The 21,736-nt window shown below is 49.6% G+C and overlaps 1 protein-coding gene across 5 annotated transcripts in view; it reads right to left on the reverse strand.

Moving 5' to 3' along the window:
* The window catches only part of WHRN (whirlin), a 77,666-nt gene extending 56,673 nt beyond the window's left edge, over positions 1–20,993 (reverse strand). For all 5 annotated transcript variants that reach the window (XM_045840765.1, XM_045840764.1, XM_045840763.1 and 2 more), the window contains exon 1: positions 19,585–20,993. In XM_045840765.1, the coding sequence (XP_045696721.1) occupies positions 19,585–20,202 (618 nt within the window). In that variant the 5' untranslated portion in view covers positions 20,203–20,993. The remainder of the gene's footprint in view (positions 1–19,584) is intronic.
* Positions 20,994–21,736: the final 743 nt, after the last annotated feature.

Consider the following 21,736-nt stretch of genomic DNA (forward strand, 5'->3'; position numbering starts at 1 on the left):
TTGTGCCACCGGCTTGCTTGGTGACCTAAGGCTACAGCCTCCTCTCACTGGGCCTCAGTTTTGCCAACTGTCAATGAGCGAGCAGGTTGGACGCACTGATTGCGGAGGTCCAGCCCCAGGTTAAACTCCATCATCTACTGGGTTGTGGCTGCATTTAGAAGGAAAGGCTTTATTGACACGTGTGGTGGTCACGGGTCATGGTAGCAAAGAGGTCAGGGGCACTGGCACGTGCAGGGACAGACTCCAGGCAGGCCAGAGGGCTGCACGTGGAAGACCGTCCTCAGCTTCCCCCATTTAAGCAGGGAGCACTCAGAACTGTGCTGGCGGGGTTGCTACAAGGTCTTTCAACCAGATCTTGAACTTGGGGGCTCTGAGGTTCCTCATCAGTTGGGAGGGGCCAAGAAGGTAAGGACAGATGAAGCATGTCAGGTGTGGCAGGATGCACACCCCAACTCAGCACCATCACCAACAGTGGAGGCCCCTTTTAGGGACCTGAGGGCTGGGGAGACGCCCTTCCAATGGGACTCTGCGGAGGGGTCCTGCTCTTTGGAAGCAGCTGCCTACAGGTGGTAAACCACCCACTCAGAGCAACCTGCATGCTCCACCTAAGCATGTTGGAGACTTTCTGCCACCCATGCTCCTCTCCCGCTGCGGCAACCTGCAGAATCAGCCAGTCTCCTGAATCCACTGCTTATGAGCTGTGCCACCTCATGCAAGTTACCGAACCTTTCTGTTTCTCTCCTGTAAAACGAAGATCATAATGCCATTCTTTCTTTAGGTAGAGGAGCCCAATTAGCACAGTGCCTCTCACGTAAGAATTCAATGAGCTGTGGCTAAAAAGAAAAAACATAAGCTTTAGAAAGAACTCACTGCAGGCAGCGCGGTCATCAGAGTGCTATGCTCTTGTGCTTTTAATCATGTGTTTACTGATGAAACTCGACCTAGGGACTTTCGGGCATTCCACCAAGTCAGATCAGAGAAGTCTCCATCTGACCTGGCAGATGGCATGGCCAAGATACTATCCATCACCAGATGACTATGCAGGCAGCGCATTATGATGACAAAAACGTAAATTATATGGGCATGTTTTCAGACTTAACAACTTGCTACTTGGATTAATGCTCTCAAGAGGCAAATCTGCCTCACTTGGCTCTTCGGAGCTGACTCTGGAAATCATAGACCAGGCTGACATGATTCTCTGCCTAGCAGCAGACCGGGAAAGGCTGCAGAGGGCCACAGTGTTAGGAGACTAGAGGTGTGCGTTAGCACTCAGATGTGCGCATGCTCCTGTGTTCAGAAACATGCACCCAAGTGCAAGCACCAAGTGGACCACAGGGTTGCAGGATTATCAGACTATCGTCCTGAGGGGCATGTGCCCGAGAAGTACTCTAGAGGAGTCTTGAGTAAGGACACTAATGTTGAGTCATCCAGCTTATTTCAGGGCACAGACCTCAGGGAACAAGCTTTTCTCTTCTTGGAAACAGAGATGCTCAGCCTCAGGAGGCAGGGCTGTCCCCAGACCCAGGCTGACAATAGGGAAGGGAGGAAAGGATGACACACGCCTGCTCTTCCTGACTCCACCTGGTCTCCCTGGGGCTTTGGATCCAGACACACTGGGCACCAATTTTGGCTCTGCTGTTTACTTGCTGTGTGACACAGAGCAAATCGCCTAACCTCTCTATGCCTATTTCTGCAATTAAAACACAATTGCCATGCATTATTTACAATAGCCAGGATATAGAAGCAATGTAGGAGTCGATTGATAGATGAGTGGATAAAGAAGTCTGGTACACACACACACACACACACACACACACACACACACTGAAATATTATTTAGCCCTAAAAAAGGAGAGTGAAAATGAAATCTTGCCATTCCCAACAACATGGATGGACCTAGGGGTATTACACTAACTGAAATATGTCAGACAGAGAGAGACAAGTATCATATGATTTCACTTATATGTGGAACCTAAAAAATATTTAAAAAAACAATACAGAAAAAAACTCAGAGATACAGAGAACAAACCGATGGTTGCCAGATGGAGGAGAGTTGTACGAATGGGCAAAAAGGGATTGAGGAGTACAAACTGCCAGTTATAAAAACAGTCACGGGGATGTAAAGTACAGCATAGGGAATAGAGTCAATAATATTGTCATCACCATGGATGGTGCCAATGGGTATAGACTTACTGTAGCGACATAAACACCTGATCACTATGTTATACACCCGAAACTAACATAATATTGCATGTCAGCCATCACTGAAAACAATTTTAGATGCAACTGCTGTGAGGATAATTAAGGCAATGTAAACTGCCGTCAGGGGCATCCAACCCACAGCCAGCAGGCCGCATGCGGCCCAGAACGACTACAAATGCGGCCCAACACAAAATCGTACATTTACTTAAAATGTTTTTTTCTTGTCCGTTTTCATTAGTGTTTGTATATTTAATGGGTGGCTCAGGACAACTCTTCTTCTATCAGTGTGGCCCAGAGATGCCAAAAGGTTGGACACCCCTGGTACCTGGCACATAGTAGGTACTAAATGCATGTGATTTCTTTTCTGCGTCTGCCAGCTCCTTCTCCCCAAGCACAAGCTCTAGAGAGTCTCTAAACCTCTAATTCACATAGACAACTCTAGCTTCTCTCTCTTAGCTTTCCTCATCTTCATAAATGTCCTTCTCTTCTTTAATCCACACTTCCTCATATCACATTCGGCCACACCTCACGTTCGGCCCCTCTCCCTCCCCCTCCAGGAAGCCTTCCTAGATTGTGACTGACTCTCCTTCTCCATAAGTACTCAGCACACTTCTATATTTTCGCTGCCATCCACACTACAGGCTCCCTTTCACGCATCCTGTCTCTAAGACTACAAGTTCCTTGAGGCACATTGCATATTGTTTTCTCCCTAACTCCCCCTGCTTCTTCTCATCCATTCATCCATGTCTTCATTAAATCATTCAACAAGCTATTTACCGAGCTTTCTATCTGTCAGGCTGCGCCCAGGAATCTGTCCAAAGAGGCCACAGAAAGAGCTGCGCAGTCGACCAGGGCTCAGGCAGCCCTAGGGCACCATCCCGTGCATCCCCTCACTCATGGGAACATACACCCATGAGTGACACACATGGGATTTGGGGAGAGAAGCAGAGGAGGGAGTGCTTCGGAGCCACAGCTCTGGAGCTGGGCTACAGGGATTCCCACCCCAGCTCCACCCCTGCCGACCGCAACCTTAGGCAAGTACTTAACCAGTCTGTGCCTCAGTTTCCCAGGCATAAGACGAGATAACGGTGTGGTTATCTCACAGGGTGGTCATGGGGATTCAATCAGTCCACATGCGTGAAATGTTTAGGGCCAGAACACAGGTAAGAGCTACAAGGGTTAGGTGTTATTATGATGGAGAGCGCCAAGTGGGGGCCCCAACCCACCCTCCGAGGTAAGCACTGCTACCTTGCCCCGCCTCACTTGTCCTGTGGATGTACATATACAAAGCTACTGTCTGATGTTTACAGAAATCAACTCATACTTAACATTTTCATCGCCTTTTTTTTCCAGCTAAGAAATGTATTTTGAGGATCTTTCCTCACCAGCTCAAGGACACCAAGTTCATCTCTTTCTGTACATCACAACCCCTGGAAGGGGTGAACCACCACTGAGCTCCCACTCCCCTACTGTTGGACATTTAGGGGGTTCCTCAGTTTTTTTTTGGCCAGCACAAACAGTGCTGCGATAACATACTATTACCTGCGCCTTGGAGCACATGTGCATCTAATTCTCTAGTTCAGAGAAAGGTGGAATTTCTGAGGCAGGGCAGTGTGAGTTTTTTCCTAAGTAACCATGTCTCTCTGTGTTGTAGTTTCTATAACCACATGCAGGGGGCAGCACTGTGCCATCTGGGCCTACGGACGGCCTGAACTAGTTTTCCAATAATCTTTTCCCAATGCAAAGTCATCCTGGTGTACTATCCACCCTGCATATGCTTTCTTCCACAGGCTTCATAAATAGCCCCAGTTTAGGTAAATCTTGGCTCTATCTTCCAACTTTATCTGGGTACTATAGTGCTGCAAAGCACCAAAATGTAAAGGTGTTTTAGGGTGAGGACCCCCTAAATATTTTTCAGTGGAAGGTATGCTCACCAGAAAGCTATTCCAAACAAAGTCTCACCTTTTCCCAGCTGTGAGAATTGCGACAGTTACTTGAGTCGTCTGGGCCCTCAGCTTTCTCACCTGTTAAATGGGGCCACTAACGCCTCCCCTTATGGGGTTGTCACACAGACAAAATGAGGAGGCCTGATTCCAGAACCTACACAAAGTGTCTTGCACTGGGCTCGGCATATAGGAGGGGCCCAGTAAATGGTGGTTAACGTCATTGGTAGCAGCAATATTAAAGCGACGACCACATGGTTTATTCTTCTCACTGCACAGGTGAGGTCAGAAGAGTCTAGGTGTCGAGCGTCTCATGCGAGGTCACAAATAAGAAGCAGGGCTTGCATTTGCATGTTGGACTCTCCCAGTACATGCCTTTCCCACCAGCGGTTCAAGGGGGTTCAGAGGACACAAGGCCAACCGGAAGACTTGCGCTCACAGGATGGACAAGGAGAGGGCCTGAGGGGGAACATGGGGCTGTAAACGAGTGAGAGCCTATGGACACCTGAACCCCGAGCTGGTGCCACGGGCAGCCCCGTGGCTGGAAAAACCCTCCCCATTCAGCCCCACTGGGAGGGAAGGTGGAAATTGGTGATGTGGACACTCTGCCCCAGCGGCATCTTGCAAGGTCGTGAGAAAGTAAAGCCCTAATTAGCCCTCTGTCTGCAGAGCTCCTCCCCTCTGCACCACAGTTTTATCTGTGTCAGTTACCTTTTAGAGGGACCACGAACTGCAACATCCTCCCAGACTCCAAAATCAGTCTCTGTGGGGCAGCCAGAGTGTTCTCCTAAAATGCAAGTGGACCCTGTCCCTTCCCTGCCCCAGAGTCTCCCAGGGCTACCGACATAAAATGCAAACTCCTCACAGCACATCTCGGGCCTATGAGGCAGTGCTGCCTCGCCAGCCCCATATCCTGCCCATCCCCTGGCCTTTCTCACAGTATCAAGTGCTCCGAGCTATTCGCTCGTGCTGCTCGCTGTCCATGAAAGAGCACATCTCAATACACTTACATGGTGATTATTTTATTTACATCTTCCTCAATGGACAGAGAAGGCAGGTCATTCTTCTGATTTGGTCACAGATGTATCCAAAACTATGAAAGGTAAGAGATCGTGGATGATTCCACATAAAATGAGGGACAATGAAGACATGCAATTGAAACAGCCTTCCTCCTGAAATTCACTGCCTTCCACTGGATGCCAACGGGGAATTTTACCTCTCCTGAAATATCAATAAGTTCTATAGTAGAAATTAATAATGTATTCACTTCCCTTTCTGCCTGCGTTGCTAGAAAGCTCATAGTTCCACTTAAATATAAGTTAATTATAAATATATTAACAATTGCTAAGTAGACTATGTTGAGTTTTAAAAGGGCACTAAAACAAACCGATCACAAAAGAGATGCTCAATAAAACAACTGCCAAGTGGATGAATGACTAGAGTTGGAGGCAGAGATCCTTTTCACAGACACCTGGGCGACAGCTCTGCTTTCCCATTCTGCCTGTCGCCCTCCACTCCCCAGAAATCCTCTGCTGCTAATAACTTTGGTCTGAGAACACAGGTCATTTGTAAACATCCCATTAAACAAAAGTCCACAAATCATTAGTCTCTCTTCTCCTGGCACGTCGACATAAGCAGGCACTGGCGTGGTAAGCACTTGATTCATCTACCCTGAAGCACGGCTCTTTGTGGCCACCTCACCTCCCTGAGCTGCTGGACCCCAGGGGACAGCCGCAGGACTGTAGCGCAGCTGTGTGAGCCCATCCGAGGCCTGTTCCCTGAAACGCAGCTCACCAGAGGCTCCTGAAACACCACCCGCACACATACGCAAAAGCAGGCGATGGGCCCGCCGAGGGAATGCGGGGCACAGGGCTAAGTAAAGGTCAGAGGAGGTGGCAGCGAAATGACAACTCGTTGGGCGGGTGGGAATATTGGCATCTCCTTTTCCCCTTTTCAGTTTTCTGTAATGCCCTTTAAATTCACCTTTCCTTGGGGCCTGGCAAAGTAGATTTTAAAAAAATCAAAAGTTCATTCCCTCCACTCTCTTTTCTTTGAGTCTGACCTTCCCCAAAGGCTCCGTGTGAAGACACAGAAGGAAACGCTTGCCCCGCTGCTGGCAGGGCCAGGATCCCAGAGGCTGGGACAGGCAAAGCACCTGCTTCCCAGGATCTCGGCTCCTAAATGTCTCCACGCGTCGAGGCTGTGCTGAAAGGAAAAACATGAAGGATCAACGAGAGGAAAAAATGCTGTCCTTGGGGATAATGCTGAGAGGAATCTGCAGGATAGTGACAGAGCCACCATCCCTTTGCAAAGCAGCTCGGGAGAAGAGGACAAAGCAAATTCCAGAAAGATATCGATTCCTTTGTAATGCAATTCTTCAATTACCCACTGAGCTTGCCTTTCAGTCTCTTATAATTTCAGTAAATTCCTTTACAAATGTTCTTTTACATTTCGTCTCTTTATGCTTTTCTTTCTTTTTTTTGGAGAAAAACTAACACCATTCTAGGAGCCTTAAATATAATTATTCAAGATGAGCCCTGATGGTTTTGCAATGGACTGCTTTGTTGGCCGGAATCAATGTCTGTGGCACAGACATCCATCAGGAAAATCGGTTCCTGTCAATACCACTTTCTCAGCCACGACTGGGTGCACGGGTGGGGTGTTTCTCCTCACTGACCCTCCATTCCCGCCACTCATCACTTCCCGTGCATCCTCAGTTAACAAGGGGATAGACAGGCTTCCGATTTAACTCACCCTCAGACTGAAGAATCCTAATTCAAGGTGGATGAATCACCATCTCTTAAAAGACCAATAGATTTGATAACATGGACATGGACAGCTCTCATGATTAAATGGGCAAAGGGCAGCAATAAGTTATATACCAAAAATAAATGAATGTGTTATAGATATTACATACATTATATACATGTTATAATGATGTTATAATTTACGATATCATAGATGTTACATTTTATACATTATGTGTATATATACACAGCTGTACAAGCAATAAACATGCAAAGGAGTTCTACTTCCCTACTTAAATTTTACAAATTAAAATAGGATACATTTTTGTCTGTCAGATTGGCAAAAATGGAAAAGAAGTATAATATCCAGTGTTGCCAAGGCTGGGGGAAAAATGAGGTTTCTCATACACTGCTAATGTTGGTAGGAGGGCCAGTATAAAAACAAAACTCCTCCCCAAGGGCAGTTTGGCAACATTTACCAAAGCCTCAAAAACCGGTCTATCCCCGGAGCCAATGCCACCTGCAGAAAGACAGCCCAAGGAATGATTAGAGACATGCTTGAAGATTTATGTGCAAGCATGTTCAAAGCAGCAATATGGATGATGTGAAAAACAAACAGTTCAATGAGAGGAAATTAGTTAAATAGATCGTGTACCTCTTTGCAATGACATATTATACAATCATGAAGAACCATGTTCTAGAGTCATTTGTGAAGGTGGGAACACACCCTTGATACACTGTTGGGTGAAAGGGGCAGACTCATGTCCGGGTTCAGAACGGTGGAGAAAACTCCCAACACGAACACACACACGTAGGCAGGCAGGGGGCTTGAAAGACAGGAATCAAACCCTCCAGTAGTGGTTATTTTTGGGGGGAGGAGATTATCAATTATTTTTGTTTTTCTTCCTTTGCGTTTTTCTGGGGTTTCTAAGTTTTGTCAGTCGAACTCATATATCTTAGTCGTTAAAACACACACATGCACACGGACTTTATTTTAAAAGTCCAGGCTGCCTCCACTACTCCTCATGGTTCCTACGAACCAGACGCAGCAGCCCTCTATGTGCCTGGTCTGGGAGGGGTGGATGCCCCCCAGCCTCTCACATGAGTCGCTGGAGACCCTGCTCTCATCCCCTGCACACATGCGGACAGATTCACGACTCCACCATTCAATGACAGGATTTCGTAAGTACGAGTCTATCCTAATGGGGGTGGACTTGAGGTCACAGTTCTCTATTTAGCGAGTTTCCACAGACAACACACAAAATAACATTCTGACAAAGGTCAGGGCATGAGCAGAGAGATAAGAGAGGGAAAAGGAGGGGGAAAGGCAAAGAAAGAGCGCCCAGTGCCACTGTGCATCTGAAGTCCAGTCAATGAAATGCAAAGAGCTCTCCGGGGAAAGGGTGGGGCAGCTGTGGCCTGGGTTGTGTGGTTGCCATGCGGCTCTTCTCATCAAACGGCTGCAAAACCGTTTGCATAAGGATAAAAATCAAAGGAGACACGTACATTTACTAAACTCGGGATCTGGCCAGCACCATGCTGAGCTGTACACCCAGCTTCTTGGTGCGAAGCAGTGGAGAACAGCGGCAATGAGTGTGTGCTTTGGAGGCAAGAAGACCTGGGTTCAAATCAGATCCCGCCACCTCCCACCTGGGTGCTGGTGGCTGGTCACTGCCCCTTCCCCAGCTGGCTTTCCTCTTCCTCTCCCCGGGAGATTCACGAGAAGCCCTAGCAGAGCTCCTGGTGGCACATGAAAGACCCTCCCTGGGGGCCACATTTATTTGTGTGCTCAGCATCACAAGCATGAAAGCATCTTGTGTGGTATGCATTTCAGACCAGGAAGGGCATTGTCCAGTAGGAAAACAGACACCAACACAGTGGTTTGAACAGAGTGGTAATCATCCAGGGTTCAGATTAATAGATACGCGTGGTACTTTAACACGTTACTCGTGAGCATCCTCATTTTAGAGAAGAAATTAAGCAGAGAAGTTAAGTATCTTGCCTGTCACTTGACTGTTATTCTCTTTACAATTTTTTGGAAGAGGACTCTGAGAATCAGAGGCGTTCAGAGGCTTGTTCAAGGCCCCAGAGGTGCAAAGCGACAGAGCAGGGTTTCGAACCCAGAGGGTCTGGCTCCAGGGCCCAGGCTCCAGCACTGCAGCATGCCACCTTTCTCTGGCGTTGGAGTGACGGACACATTCCCTCAAGTCAACAAAACTTCTGCCACTCTCCATTTTCATGACAACGGGCAAATGATAAACTCTTTGCAATTTTGCAACATGAAGCAATAAAAGTGGTACCTACCTCACACCCCCTAGGGCTGTGGTGTGGTTTAAATTAGTTTATACAGAAAGAGGACTGAGAACGGTGTCTGCCTCACTGCAAGCCCTCAATACAAAGGTATTATCATCCAAGGAGCAACCCTAGAAAATACGAGGACATGGGTAATATCCGTGTCAGGCAGATCACCATGCTGAGGGAGCTGAGGGGGAGCAGAGAAGGCTGCCAGCTGCCCCCATCTGCGGGTGGGAGGGCAGGTCTGCTGGGAGGATGCACTGGGGGTGGTCCCCACTGGGCTGCAGGTGTCCACGGGTGGAGAGAAATAAAGTCTCGTTTCTGAGGAGGGCGTGTTGCTTATCTGGCCAAGTGCAGTTAAGGGGCTCAGCCTCTGTCCTGCAGGGCTTCAGCTCCAGAGCAAGACCATAGGCAGGGCGTGGTTTGATCAGACACAGATTTAGGTTAGCCCTGCCTCCAGGGTATTGAGTAGACTGGTGGGCAGATGAGCTAGACAGGAGACAGACAGACAGACAGTGAGGAGGGTGCTGTAGTTCACAGCAACGACTGTAGAGAGGAGGGAAGTGTGGTCTGAGATGTGCTGGGGAGAGGCTAAGCCTGGAGGGTCTAACCTCACCAAATCCCCAACAGGGAGGCCGTGGGGATGCGCAGCAGGTCAAGGTTACTAACTTGGGAAATGTCCACAGTAGAGGTCCAGAGGGTCAGCCATGAGCCAGAACTTCCAAGGCAAATAAAGATTGTTCCTAATAGTAAACAAGAGTTGAAAATAGAAATTTTTAAAAATAAAGACATGAAAAGCAGGCACAGATCCTGTTCAGAAACAATATGGCTGGAAGATGAGTGAAGATATAGACACTTGGGGTAAGTGAGGAAAACTCTGGGGGCCATCTGAACTTTCTGACCTCCCAGCAGAGGATTGGAAGGACTCTTGGAAGCAGGAAAGTGTTCAGAAGAGTTGGGAGAACGCTGGGAAATGTTTGGGGGCCCTTGAGAAGAAAAGGTAGGGAGGCAAAAGGAGAGAAAGAGAGCGAAAAGGGTAAAGGTCATGCTGGATCAGAAGGGTAAAGATCCAGATACAAACAATGGATACCACACCCTCCATCCGGGGCCAGGAGGACAGAAATGCAGAAGAAAAACCCTTGCTCCCCAGGGACTTAGGGGAGAAGCTTCGCTGCGTCCACCGGAGGGAAACTTCTGAAAGTTGGACCGCTTTTCTTTTCTCAGTCAGAAACCTCTCATGAAGCCTCGCCCACCACGCCAGACACGGTCCAAAGCACCTACAGGGCTTTTCCCGGTGCAGATGCCCGTGTTGTCAGGCCACCCTTCCACCTGCACTCATTGCTTTGATGGGTTCTGGAAACAGCCGCCTCCTCGCCCTCCTCCTCAGGGCCCCTGGGGAGCCCGCGAAGGAAGGATGCTGGGAAACCAGGTGGGGGAGGCAGCTGACCCAGGACAAGGTGTCACACACTGGCCTCCCGGCCACGGGTCCGTCTCGCCTCCCCACATGTTTCAGGGAGGCCGGGACACACCACTCCACCCCACGGCTGGGCTTGATCATTGCTGTACAATGGAACTGCAGATACTAAAACCAGACAGGAGACATTTTTAAAGAAACTCCGTCTACACGGGAATATCGACTACATTTAGTAAATGACTGCAATTCAAACCGTTGTGACGGGTCACGAGGGCTCTGCGTCCCCGTATTTTCTTCCGATGTTACTTTTATTTTCAACTAAGCAGACACAACAGAAGACTTGCAAAGCCGAGCCAATGCAGTCGATAACAGTTTTCGTTACAGCGCTTGCAGGGACCTCTGTGGCCATACTTTTCAACCTTTGGATGTGCAATGGCAACAAGAATCATTTGTGAGGATCACAAGGCAAGTTCAAGGATGGAGAGTCTGAGTCACAGAGAAGCAAAATGAACTGCTCAAGGTCACAGCCAAGTACACTGTCAGATGAACCCAGGTCCATTTCCAAAAGCCATCTGTAACCTCTTGAGCACAGACCTCCCTTCTCTTGAGTTTCTAGTATGTTAGCTGACCTTGCACATCTGGGCTCATGCTCCAAAACAGCTAAGGGCGAGGACAGGGTGGGTCTGAGGCTCTGGTCCAGTCTATGTGGATACATGGGGAAAGGCGAGTGGGTTCTAAGGGGAGGCAGCACGTCCCAGACTCCAGCGTGGTTAAGACTTGCCTGGGGTCCTGTTAATTTTCAATTAAGCTGCATTTGTGAAGGCACCAGCCCCTAGGTCTTTGGAAACACCCCTTCTGATGCCGCTTCACTGCGTCCCTCCCCTGTAGCCTGCAGCGTGAGAATCCGGCAGAGAGCACATCTAGGGACTTGCTTATGGAGGCTGAGACATTTGCCTTGCATTCAAAGTGGGGAGGACGCTGACATCACGAAAACTCAGGTACAGAGGAAACATAACCACGAGACTGGCTGCCAGATGAAGCAAAGCCACAGCCAATTTAGCAGACGGAACATAAAGTCTCAAAGGAGGCAAGAGGGCTGGGACTGGAAGGGAAGGAAAAAAAAAATCCACATATGCATTCTCGGGAGAGAATAAAGCAGTTTTTAAACACATGAGTGATGAGCAGGAACTTGGCCTTCACCCGAAAAACGCTGGGGTTTCTTGAAACCTGAGCAGTGTTGTTGTTGCTTTTAAAACCAAAAAGCCAGAAGATACACCTCTCCTGAAATTGGTTCATTGATTGCTTCAGAATGCATAAACAATTCTATTTTGGAATCACAGGCACAGTCTGGCTTTGTAAATAACCCACTTCTAGAAATGCAGTTTTAAAATTAAGAGCAAAGTGACAAATGAAATAGCCAAAGGGGTCTCGTGGGGTGACGCTGGACTGCAGAGGATGAAAAAGACCCACAGATATCATTTTTTAAAGGCCTTTCACTAAAATACAGTTGGCCCTGAACAACGTGGGGGTTGGGGGCACGGATGCCCATGCAGCCATGCAGAAGTCCAAGTGTAACTTAGGCTGGTCCTCTGCATACTCGGATTCCCAGCCACCAGCTGGCCCTTCAACAATGTGGGTCTGAACCGTGTGGGTCAACTGAAAAAATCCACGAGTAAATGGACCTGCGTGGTTCAAACCACAGTGTTCAACTGTCAACCATAGTAGCAGAGGGTTTCCTGTTTTCCACATTCCTTACACCTATTACATCATTTGATCGCCAAAGCCATCCCCAGAAGGAGGCAGGTGCGGGGGGCGGCTATGCCCATTTCACAGTTCTGAAGACTGAGTTCAGAAATGTCATGTGGAGGGGCCACAGCCACACAGCCAGCTTTGTGGTAAAGCATAAAATGGATCCTACGGCTTTCCTCGGTCTTCCTATCCAGCACCCACTACGCTGCAACACACGGACTTTGTTCAGATGTCACACTCAGGAGCCAAGGCATCCCGAACTCACCACACCGCACTGGGAGCAAGACCATTCCACTCATTTGACAAATATTTGTTTAGTTATCAAAGCACCTACTCTGCGCCAGGCACTGCGACGGGACTGGGGTATGTCCGTGAGCAGTGCAGACCAGATCTCTGTTCTCGGAGCTCACTTGTCGCGGGGAAGGCAGATGATAAACACAGCGGACCGTCCTAGACAAGCGCACCGAAGGAAACTGAAGCAGGATAAGGGGACGGGGCAGGGGGTGGAGGGGTGGCGTCGAGTGGGAGGCAGGGCTGTGGAGGCACGCAGATGTCACAGCACTTAAAACAGTGGATGTCCTATGGCCACCCACATGGCTCCCCTAGGTTTCCCCTAGGTCGGGGGTCTGTACCATTCGACTCGGCCTCCAGCCTTGGCCAGCTGTGGTCAGTGCTGCTCTGCACAACAACTGGCTGGGCTAAGACAGGCCACTTTCCCTTGATGTGTGGCATCAGACTCACCCTTAGTAAAACGAGGCCCTTGAACGGTTCATTAGAGGCCCTGAAATGTCAAGCACGAAGTGCTGCCTGCCTGCCCGCCAGCAGGGGGCCGTCATTGTCTTCCAGGAGGCTGGCTGGCTAATGCTAGGGCTGCGTTCCCACAGGGAGGTGAGGTGGGAGGACCACCTACTTCTTCATCCCAATGGTGAACCTAGGCTAGTCAAGTTCATGACCGTGAGCATGACCCCTCTCACCTCCCTGCCTCCCCTGGGAGGGAGAAAGCACCTGGCACACAGTAGGTGCTCACTAACATCAGCCTCCTCTCTTTCCACTGGAGTCCCAGTAAAGCAAAGTTCAAACATGAGTGCACTGGCCTCATGGCGCTGCCTCCTGCGGCTCGCACTGGGGTGCACGGGAAACAAATGGAGGCCTGACTCCTGCTCCTTGCACCCTTTCACCCGCTGTGCTATAAAAGTAAAAGCGTGCCGCCTGTGGCACAGTCATCTCAAGCACAGCCCCAACCCTGGAGCGCAATTAGAAGTCCAAATGGGCTCGGTGTTAATACCAGCTTCTTGCTTAGGGAGGGGGTAGAGAGGGTAATGAAGGAAGAAAATGGATCAATTTTGAAAGATTTGTATTTCAGCCTCCAGCCACCTCTATCCATTAAATGCCATCCCTTCTGATCAGTCTCTGGTCCTCACTGGGCACCAGCCTGGGGTCTCTGAGCAGTGAACTCCCAGGTCACCGTAGAACCCTGCTGGAAAGCCAGTTGGAGTGTAATCCCCATGGACGCCTGCTTCAGTGCAAAGCCCTTTGCGGGTCCGAGCGGGGTATTATGACTTGGAGGAGATGCGCATGTGCCGTGAGCATGAACAAACAGGCACGCGAGGGGCTGCATGCTCTTGACAAGTGCGTACAGGCTGTGTGCTGTGTGGCTGAAGGCAGGCGGAGGTGGGAAGCAACAACACACACAAAATCCCATTGGTCAGGGGTTAAAGGCCCATACTTATCTCTGCAGCTCCATCCAAATGATGACTCCATGGCAGGTAATAAACAACGCTGGGTTTGTCGGGAGAGGGGTGGGAGTGACAGAAAAACCAGAAGCCAGCGCTGGAGTGATTCAATATTCCTCTCATGCCCATCTTAAAGTCAGAAGGCAAGAATCTTCTACTATAAAAATATCGACTCTTAAAAAAACACAGGCATTCTCCTCCACCTTACAAAATGCTTCTTCGACTTGAATAGTAACCAGTTGAAAGGATTTTTGTCCTGCATGGGCACCAGCATTTTCTACAACCTCAAGGATCAGCTTGAGCCAAATGGACACAACTAAATGAAAGAAATGGACCCTCTCGATGTCACACTCCGGGTCCAGCACCCAACATCTATTCAGCAAAGGGTTTATTAATAGTGTGCTTTCAACCTGTCATTGCTGGCAGGACCCGCAGGACTCAAGACAGAGTGCAGAGCCAGAGGAAAGTCTGTGCATACCCATGAGCGCATTACCCACGGTTTCCCAGCCAGAATACAGGAATGGCACCGGGGGAGGGGGTGGGGGGGTACAGGCGGGAAACTGCATTTCAGATACAAAGTTGGAACTGGTTAATAATTTGTAATGGCTTCAGCTAACCACGTGAAATGGAGAAATGACAAACGTGTCATTCAGAACATGCAGGACCAACTACAACAGCATATTAATATGAACAGATTCTTCCCAGGTTATTGTGCAAAAGGAAGGAGGATTTGATAATGCCAAGTGAAAGGGCCGGCCACTGTTTTTAACTGCTGGCACGTTTCAAATTCTAAAATGTTCCTTGGATGTACCCAGGGGGAGGCAGAGACTGTCACGAAGCCATTTAATTTTTATCGAGATGAAACACTCAAATGTACATACCTCCCAGCAGCACCTGGATACCTCCTGTCCTGCTACCTGCTACCTGCAGAATCAGGGGCTCAGAAAGCAAGTGGGAAAGTGCATTTGAATTTGAGTGCTTCCAGTGCGGTGCACGCCATGACCCCATTGTCATTTTCTCATTTACTCTGGAGTGGCACCAGGGTTGGTGCTCTTGGGTCGAGGGACAGCAGTCAAGTTCTCATCAGTACAGTGTGTAACCCATCAATTTCCTGATTTAGCAGGAGGCTACACGGAGTGCCAAGATTCTCATCTCCCAAGCCTTAGCCAACCTTCTTTACTCTGCCTGGAACAAAAGCAATTTCAAAAGAACAAGAAAACATTACATTAGACATTCTAAATGCCTCCTGTGTTGCACTCATGGAGTAAATCACCAGCTGTCTGAGCTGAAAGAGGCCTTGGGCAGCCCCTGGCCCACCCACCCCGGCCACAGAGAGGGTCAGTGACTGGCCCAAGGTCACACAGCAAGTTTGCAGCAGAGCCCAATGAAGCATCCCTGGTCCCTGGACTCCTTGGCCAATTTGTCAAGCATTTTTGGCGGAAAACCTTTGAAAGGTCTCCTTTTTTTTATTATTATTAGTTTGGCTCCTATTCATTCAAGATAGATTATTTTTTCCAAAAATCAAACATTTCAACATAATTGCAAATAGCAACTGGCTTGCCTTATCTGGACCTGTCACTGCTGATTTAGCAAACAGGATTCGAGAGAGGGTTGGGAGCCTCACCTGACACAGGATAAAACCCTCACTGAACTGGCCTGGGGGACAACGGACGTTTGGCTTGTCGGAGAGAGAAGTGGAAAGCACTTCGTTCAACCTCTTCTGTTCACTGGGAGGAGGTGACCCTCTCTGACTCATAACCTCTTAAGTAACTTGATTCCTACAATTTAATTTTCTTTTTATTACGCAGACACCATTAATCTCCCCTTTGGGAAGCTCAGAGGGTCTTCCCCCTGCTTCTTTCTACCAGCAGAAGAAAATAAAGATTTTAAGATGAAAAACACATCTCCTTAATAGCTAAGCTTGATAGCTAAAACATGGAAACAGCCTAGGTGTCTACTGGCAGATGAATGGACAAAGTAACCGCGACGTGTGTGTGTGTGTATAATGGAATATTATTCGGTCGTAAAAAAGAAGGGCATTCTGTATTTTTGTGACAATATGGAAATTTTTGTGACAACCTGGAGGGCATTATGTTAAGTTAGATCAGCCAGATACAGAAAAACAAATACTGTGTAATCTCACTTACAGGTGGCATTTAAAAAAGTCGAATCACGGGAGCAGAGAATAGAGCAGTGGTTGCCAAGAGCCAGGAGGTGGGAGAACTGGAGAGATGCTGGCTGAAGGGCACAAAACTTGTTTATAAAATAACTAAGTTGTAACTCACAGTTAACTAATGCAATAGTGAACAATCCCATATTGTATACTTGGAAATTTGCTAAGAGAATACATCTTAAGTGTTCTTAGCACAAAAATAACTATGTAAAGTGATGGGTATGTTCATCGGCTTGATCATGGTGATCATTTTACACGGTATAGGTATATCAAATCATCACAGCGTACACCTTACATATATATATACAGTTTTTATTTTTCAGGTACGCCCATAAAGCTGGTGGAGGAAGCAAAGTAAGTAAACAAACAAGCAAACAAGCGGTCAGCCCTCTCTATCCTCAGATGCGAAAGCCGAGAATAAGAAAACAGCCTCACAGAAACAGAGACCAAAGGGATGGTTACTGGAGGGGGAGGATGGGGAGTGAATGAAAAAGGTGAGGGGGGATACAGGCAATAACACTGCAATAAGTTTGCTAGGTGATTACTAGAATTAGTGGGGTGATCACACCGTAAGGTTGTAAAAATTTCAAATATCTATATTGTACACATGAAACTAATTTAACCAATATAATATTGTATACCAACGACATTTAAATTTTTAAACATTTTTCTTTAAGATCAACTAAGGGACTTGGGCATCCCCAGATTCTGGTATCTGCGGGGAGGCCCTAGACCCAATCCCCCATAGATACAGAAGGACAGCTATAAACAAATAGAATAAAATTGAAGAAGAAGAAAACACATCTACTAAATGCAGTGTGGTGTCCTGGAGCAAAAAAAAAAAGATATAAACAGAAACCCCGGTGACATCTGAGTGACACCTGAAGTTCATTATTAGGAATGCACCTTCACCATGAAACCCCTGACACGGGGCCCCAGCGCTCTAGCTTAAAGAGGGGCTGGGAGTGGGAACCCTGGTGAAGGGTAGTCTGTACCTAGCGGAGAAGCCAGGCTTCTTTTGGCTTTCCATTGGGGGACTGAATACCTTTAATTTTGTGGAAATGTGTCAATAGCTCCAGGTGTTCTTCTAAACAGTCCCTGAAACTGCCCGCCCAACCTGTAACCCCAAGGCAGAGGCTTTCCAACAGGCCCCAGAGACAGGTCCCGCCTCCTCCGTTTTAAATTCCACCCACGGAAAGTCTGTCCCCCTTTCTGCCTGGAGTTAAGGTGACACAAAGCCGTACTCATTTTGCCTGTTGCTTCTGGAGGGCCCAAAGGGGTGCATTCCAGGCAGGTCATGTGTCTGCACTGGCAGGAAGAGGGGCACCCCTGAGACAGCTCAGTCTGCCTTAGCAGGCGCCTCCTCCGTAGGAAAAGGGACGGAGGGGCTGCTCAGCCCACACAGGCCCCCACCCAAAGTCCGTTCTGACCCTATCAACCTCTCCCTCCAGCCGGGATTGGTTCTGGGGCTTCAAAAAACAATGCAATGGGGAGTTTAGGTTTTACTCTGGAAGCAACAAGCGTAAACAAACAAGGTAAGGCCTGGTGCTGCTGTGAGTCCGAGCACCAGCACCACGGTGTAGTTCAGGGAGGTTCACGCAGAAGGTGCAGAGCCCAGGTAACGGACGAAATGCAAGGGGCCAGAACTGAAACTCTCAGCCAAGCAGCCCCAGCCTCATAGGCATGGCTGAGCTTGGGTGTGAATTAACGGGAGAGTCTGTGTTTTTAATGTCCAGGTTACCTGAGGCCTTCTCAACGTCTATCACCTTGTGATAATTAAGTTACCCACGTCTTTTTTAATTGCCACTAAAATCGAATCTACATTTCTAAGTGACCATTTGGGCCAAGTATCTTTCAAGTATAAATTTATCATCTGGGAACTCCAGACCTGTTAAGGCCAAAGGCTAATGGATTATTTCTTTACACATATATGGAATGTCAGTTAAAGGAAAAAGATTAAGGTGAGGGGAGGAAGCCGAGAGGAGGGATAGGTGCACAGAAATCCACAAAGAGTTTTGTCCACTGCACCCACACGCCCAACAATATAAACTCATCAGCCTTCTTCCAGAAGCAACAAATCAATAAGTTTCCAAAATCCTCAGGGGCCTCCCGTCAGGGCAGATGGGTTGGGGAGGAAATAATCAGAGTCAGAGATGCCAAAGTCAGAGATGAGATGGTCATGTCCCAGGTGAACAGTCAGGAAGTGGGCTCAAGACGAACCTGGCCACAGCTCACTGCAGAGCACACAGGAAGCAGCCCTGGACCTCGGCTGTCTAACCGTTTCCCAGCAGCCAGCAGGCCCTGGGGTGGAGTTCAAAACACCTGCACTGAGGAGGACCAGAGGCAGGGTCAAGGGGCAGGGTAGTGAGAAGCTGGGTCACAGTCCAGCCCAAACCCCTAAGAAGCATTTTCCCTGCAAAAGCAGAATCTCGCTGTTCCTTTCCCCCCAAGCTCTTCACTTCTTGCACACAAAGGGGGTGTGTATGTGTGTGAATGACTGCAAAGAACCCTTGAATCCACACACAGACTGACACTACTCATCTCATCCTCCAACTGGTTTTCAAAAGCCCTTGGCATGAGATTAGCAAACACAGGCATTCCTTTAAACAGCATGATTAAATCCCTAGGAGCTTGCTGTCATAAGGTTATCTTTCTCAATTGACACAAAAAGTACAACTACTGTCACGTGGGGTGGGGGGCGTTTGCTTTTGACATTCAGGCAGAGGCCTCATTTCCAACAAGGTTAGGGACTCTTATCAGATCCTGGTGCCCCATTTCCCAAGTGGAGAACTAGAGGTTCAGAGAGGACAAATTACTCACCCCAGGATATACAGCCTGCTCCATAAGCAGCAGGGTTAAGCCAGAGCTCTTCGGATCACCAGAATGGCCTCCTCGGACCACTAGGAGCTAACAAAACTTTCTTTCAGGGGCAAAAGCCTACAGAATAAGAATAAAAGCAGAAGCAGAAGGCACCTGCTGATTGCTAACCATATGCCAGCGGAGACCTTATCTCTTTTAATGTTCATAAGAATCCACAACCTTTTTCACACTTTGTGATCACACATTTGCTGAGTACTGGATGAGGTCTGTCTCCCACACACGAGCCTTTATGCCTAAGGAAGGCAGGGCCCATCACTATATCCCACTGGGGGTATTAACATCTATTTGCTCAGTAGACTAGATGTTCCTCTTTTAAAGAAACATTTTTAAGAAAAATGAAGCCCGGAAAGGTCGAGCAATTTGCCTAAGGATACACAGCATAGAGCTATTGCCACCATGAGTTGTTGCACCACTCTGCCCTGAACTCATCCCCCAAACCAGACCCTACCTTGACGGCCTCGGCGTGGGTCACCCGGGACAGGGATTTGTCGTTGACACGCAGAATCTGGTCCCCGACTCGCAGCCCTTCCTTCTCAGCCAGAGAGCCTGGCTCCACCAGCGATACATAGATGCCCACGCCATGCTCCGAGCCCCCGCGGATGCTGAAGCCCAAGCCCTCATGTGCCTTGGCGCGCCTCAGGCTAACCAGGCGCACCTCCCCCGGCCCGGTGCTGTCGGGGCCGCCCCAGGAGGGCTGCCTGTAGGGGGCGGTGGCGGGCAGGTAGAGGCCCTCAGCGGTGTACTGGTCGAAGAGCAGCTGGTCCGAGCGCGGGATAACCAGACGCAGCATGGGCAGCAGGCGCCGCTTGACCGGGCTGTCCAGTAGCACGCGCAGGGTGCTCACCAGGTCGAAGACGTTGCGGCGCGCGTGGTACGCGTTCAGGCAGTGAGTGAACTGCTCCCGCTCCGGCTCGCTCAGCAACGCGGTCAGCGCCTGGTGCAGCTGGCGCACGTTTGCAGACAGTAGTCGCAGCCCCGTGTTCCCTCCGCCGCCCGCCCCGGCCGCCGAACCCAGAGAGCCGGTGGAGGACGAGCTCACCGACAGGCCGTCCAGCTGCGCGTTCATCTCCCCGCCGAGGCTTGGGCGGACTCTGGGCACTCGGTGGGGCAGCTGCCGCACCAGCGGGCACCGGCGCGACAGCTGGATCCGCGGAGCGCGGAGATCGTGGCTGGAGTCTAGGTTTGGGGGCGGGGCGGGGGGCAAAAAGACGGCGGCTGGAGTTCGGATTTTGGGGTGCGGAAACAGCGTTTGGATCCTGGGGGTATCGCAGAGATCGCTGCTAGACTCTCGGGCGCGTGAAGACCGAGGGGGTCGTGAAACTGGAGTCCGCGGGGCGCAGAGACGGCGGCTGGAGTCCGGGCAAGGCGGAGACGGCGACGGGATCCTGGATGACAAGGAGTTGGCGGCTGGAATCGGGAGGTCGCAGAGACTGCGGCTGGAGCCGGGAGGTCGTTCTAGAGAGCAGTTACATTCTGCAGGGCATAGAGACGACGGGTGGCTGGAGTGGGGGGCGCAGCACAGCTGACCGCCCCGTCACACCACGCCCGGGGCTCCCCCAGCCAGGCTGCCCGTTCCTCTAGGGCTGGGGGACCCCAAAATCATAAGTTGGGATGGGGGCGCTCTAGTTGCAGAGCCCCCCAAACCGCAGCCGGTGGAGCACCGCGGGCGTCCAGCAGGGGGTGCGGGGCATGTCCAGGGCAGTCCCGGGATGCAGCAGCCCGGGGACCCCAGCGCCCCTGCACCTTCGGGGCACAGACGTAGCCTTGGGGCCGCGAGCCCACACTTTGCGAACTGTTGAGCCTCCGGGGGGCCGATCTTCCAGCGAGTTCCGACGCCGTCGCCTTCGCCTGCCCAGCTTTGGCCCCGCCCCCTCCCCCCTCCCCCTTACCCCCCTTCCCCGCGGGCTTTTCAGGAAATGACGTCCCACCTAGCGCCGGGCGGTTGCCTGGAGACGGGGTGAAACAGTCCAGCCCCAGGGAAAAAGGGGTGAAAGTGGGAGTAGGGTTGGGAGGAGCTCTGGGGGTACTGTGAGTCCTCTTCACTTTTCCAGCGGAGAGTGAACCTCAAAAACGGCTCTTCCGCGATGGAAGCATGTGCATCAAGATCTCTTTGAAGCAATTAGTCGGCTAGCTAAATTAACAATTGTGGCGTAAAAGAGCCAACTTTTTGCCTCTAAAATATTGAACATTTCGGGCTCAGTTTCCTACCTTAAAACGTTGTGCTCCCCTCTTGCACGCACTGACATACAAGTTCAAGTGTTTATGTGGATGCTTGTTGGACACCCACTGTGTTCAAAAGATACAAACAAGTATATACTGGTGCCTGTGGGAGCCAACTCCTCTGCGAGGATACATCAGACTGGACCCCTTTCCAGCCTCTGGTAGGCAAGAAAACCGTTTTCAGAAAGGTCAAGTGTGCACAATGCAGACGTGCGTGTACACACACGGAAATGCATGCATATAAAACTGATGAAATCTGAATAAGGTGGGAGGATTGTATCGAAGTCGTTGTTCAGGTTGGTTGTGTTCTTATTAACACGGGGAAACTGGGTGAAGGGTAATGAAATGTCTATGTATTGTTTCTTACAGCTACATGTAAA

The sequence above is a fragment of the Phyllostomus hastatus genome, unplaced genomic scaffold, assembly GCF_019186645.2.
Source record: "Phyllostomus hastatus isolate PE091 unplaced genomic scaffold, TTU_PhHast_1.1 phas_contig_34, whole genome shotgun sequence".
Taxonomy (NCBI): Eukaryota; Metazoa; Chordata; class Mammalia; order Chiroptera; family Phyllostomidae; genus Phyllostomus; species Phyllostomus hastatus.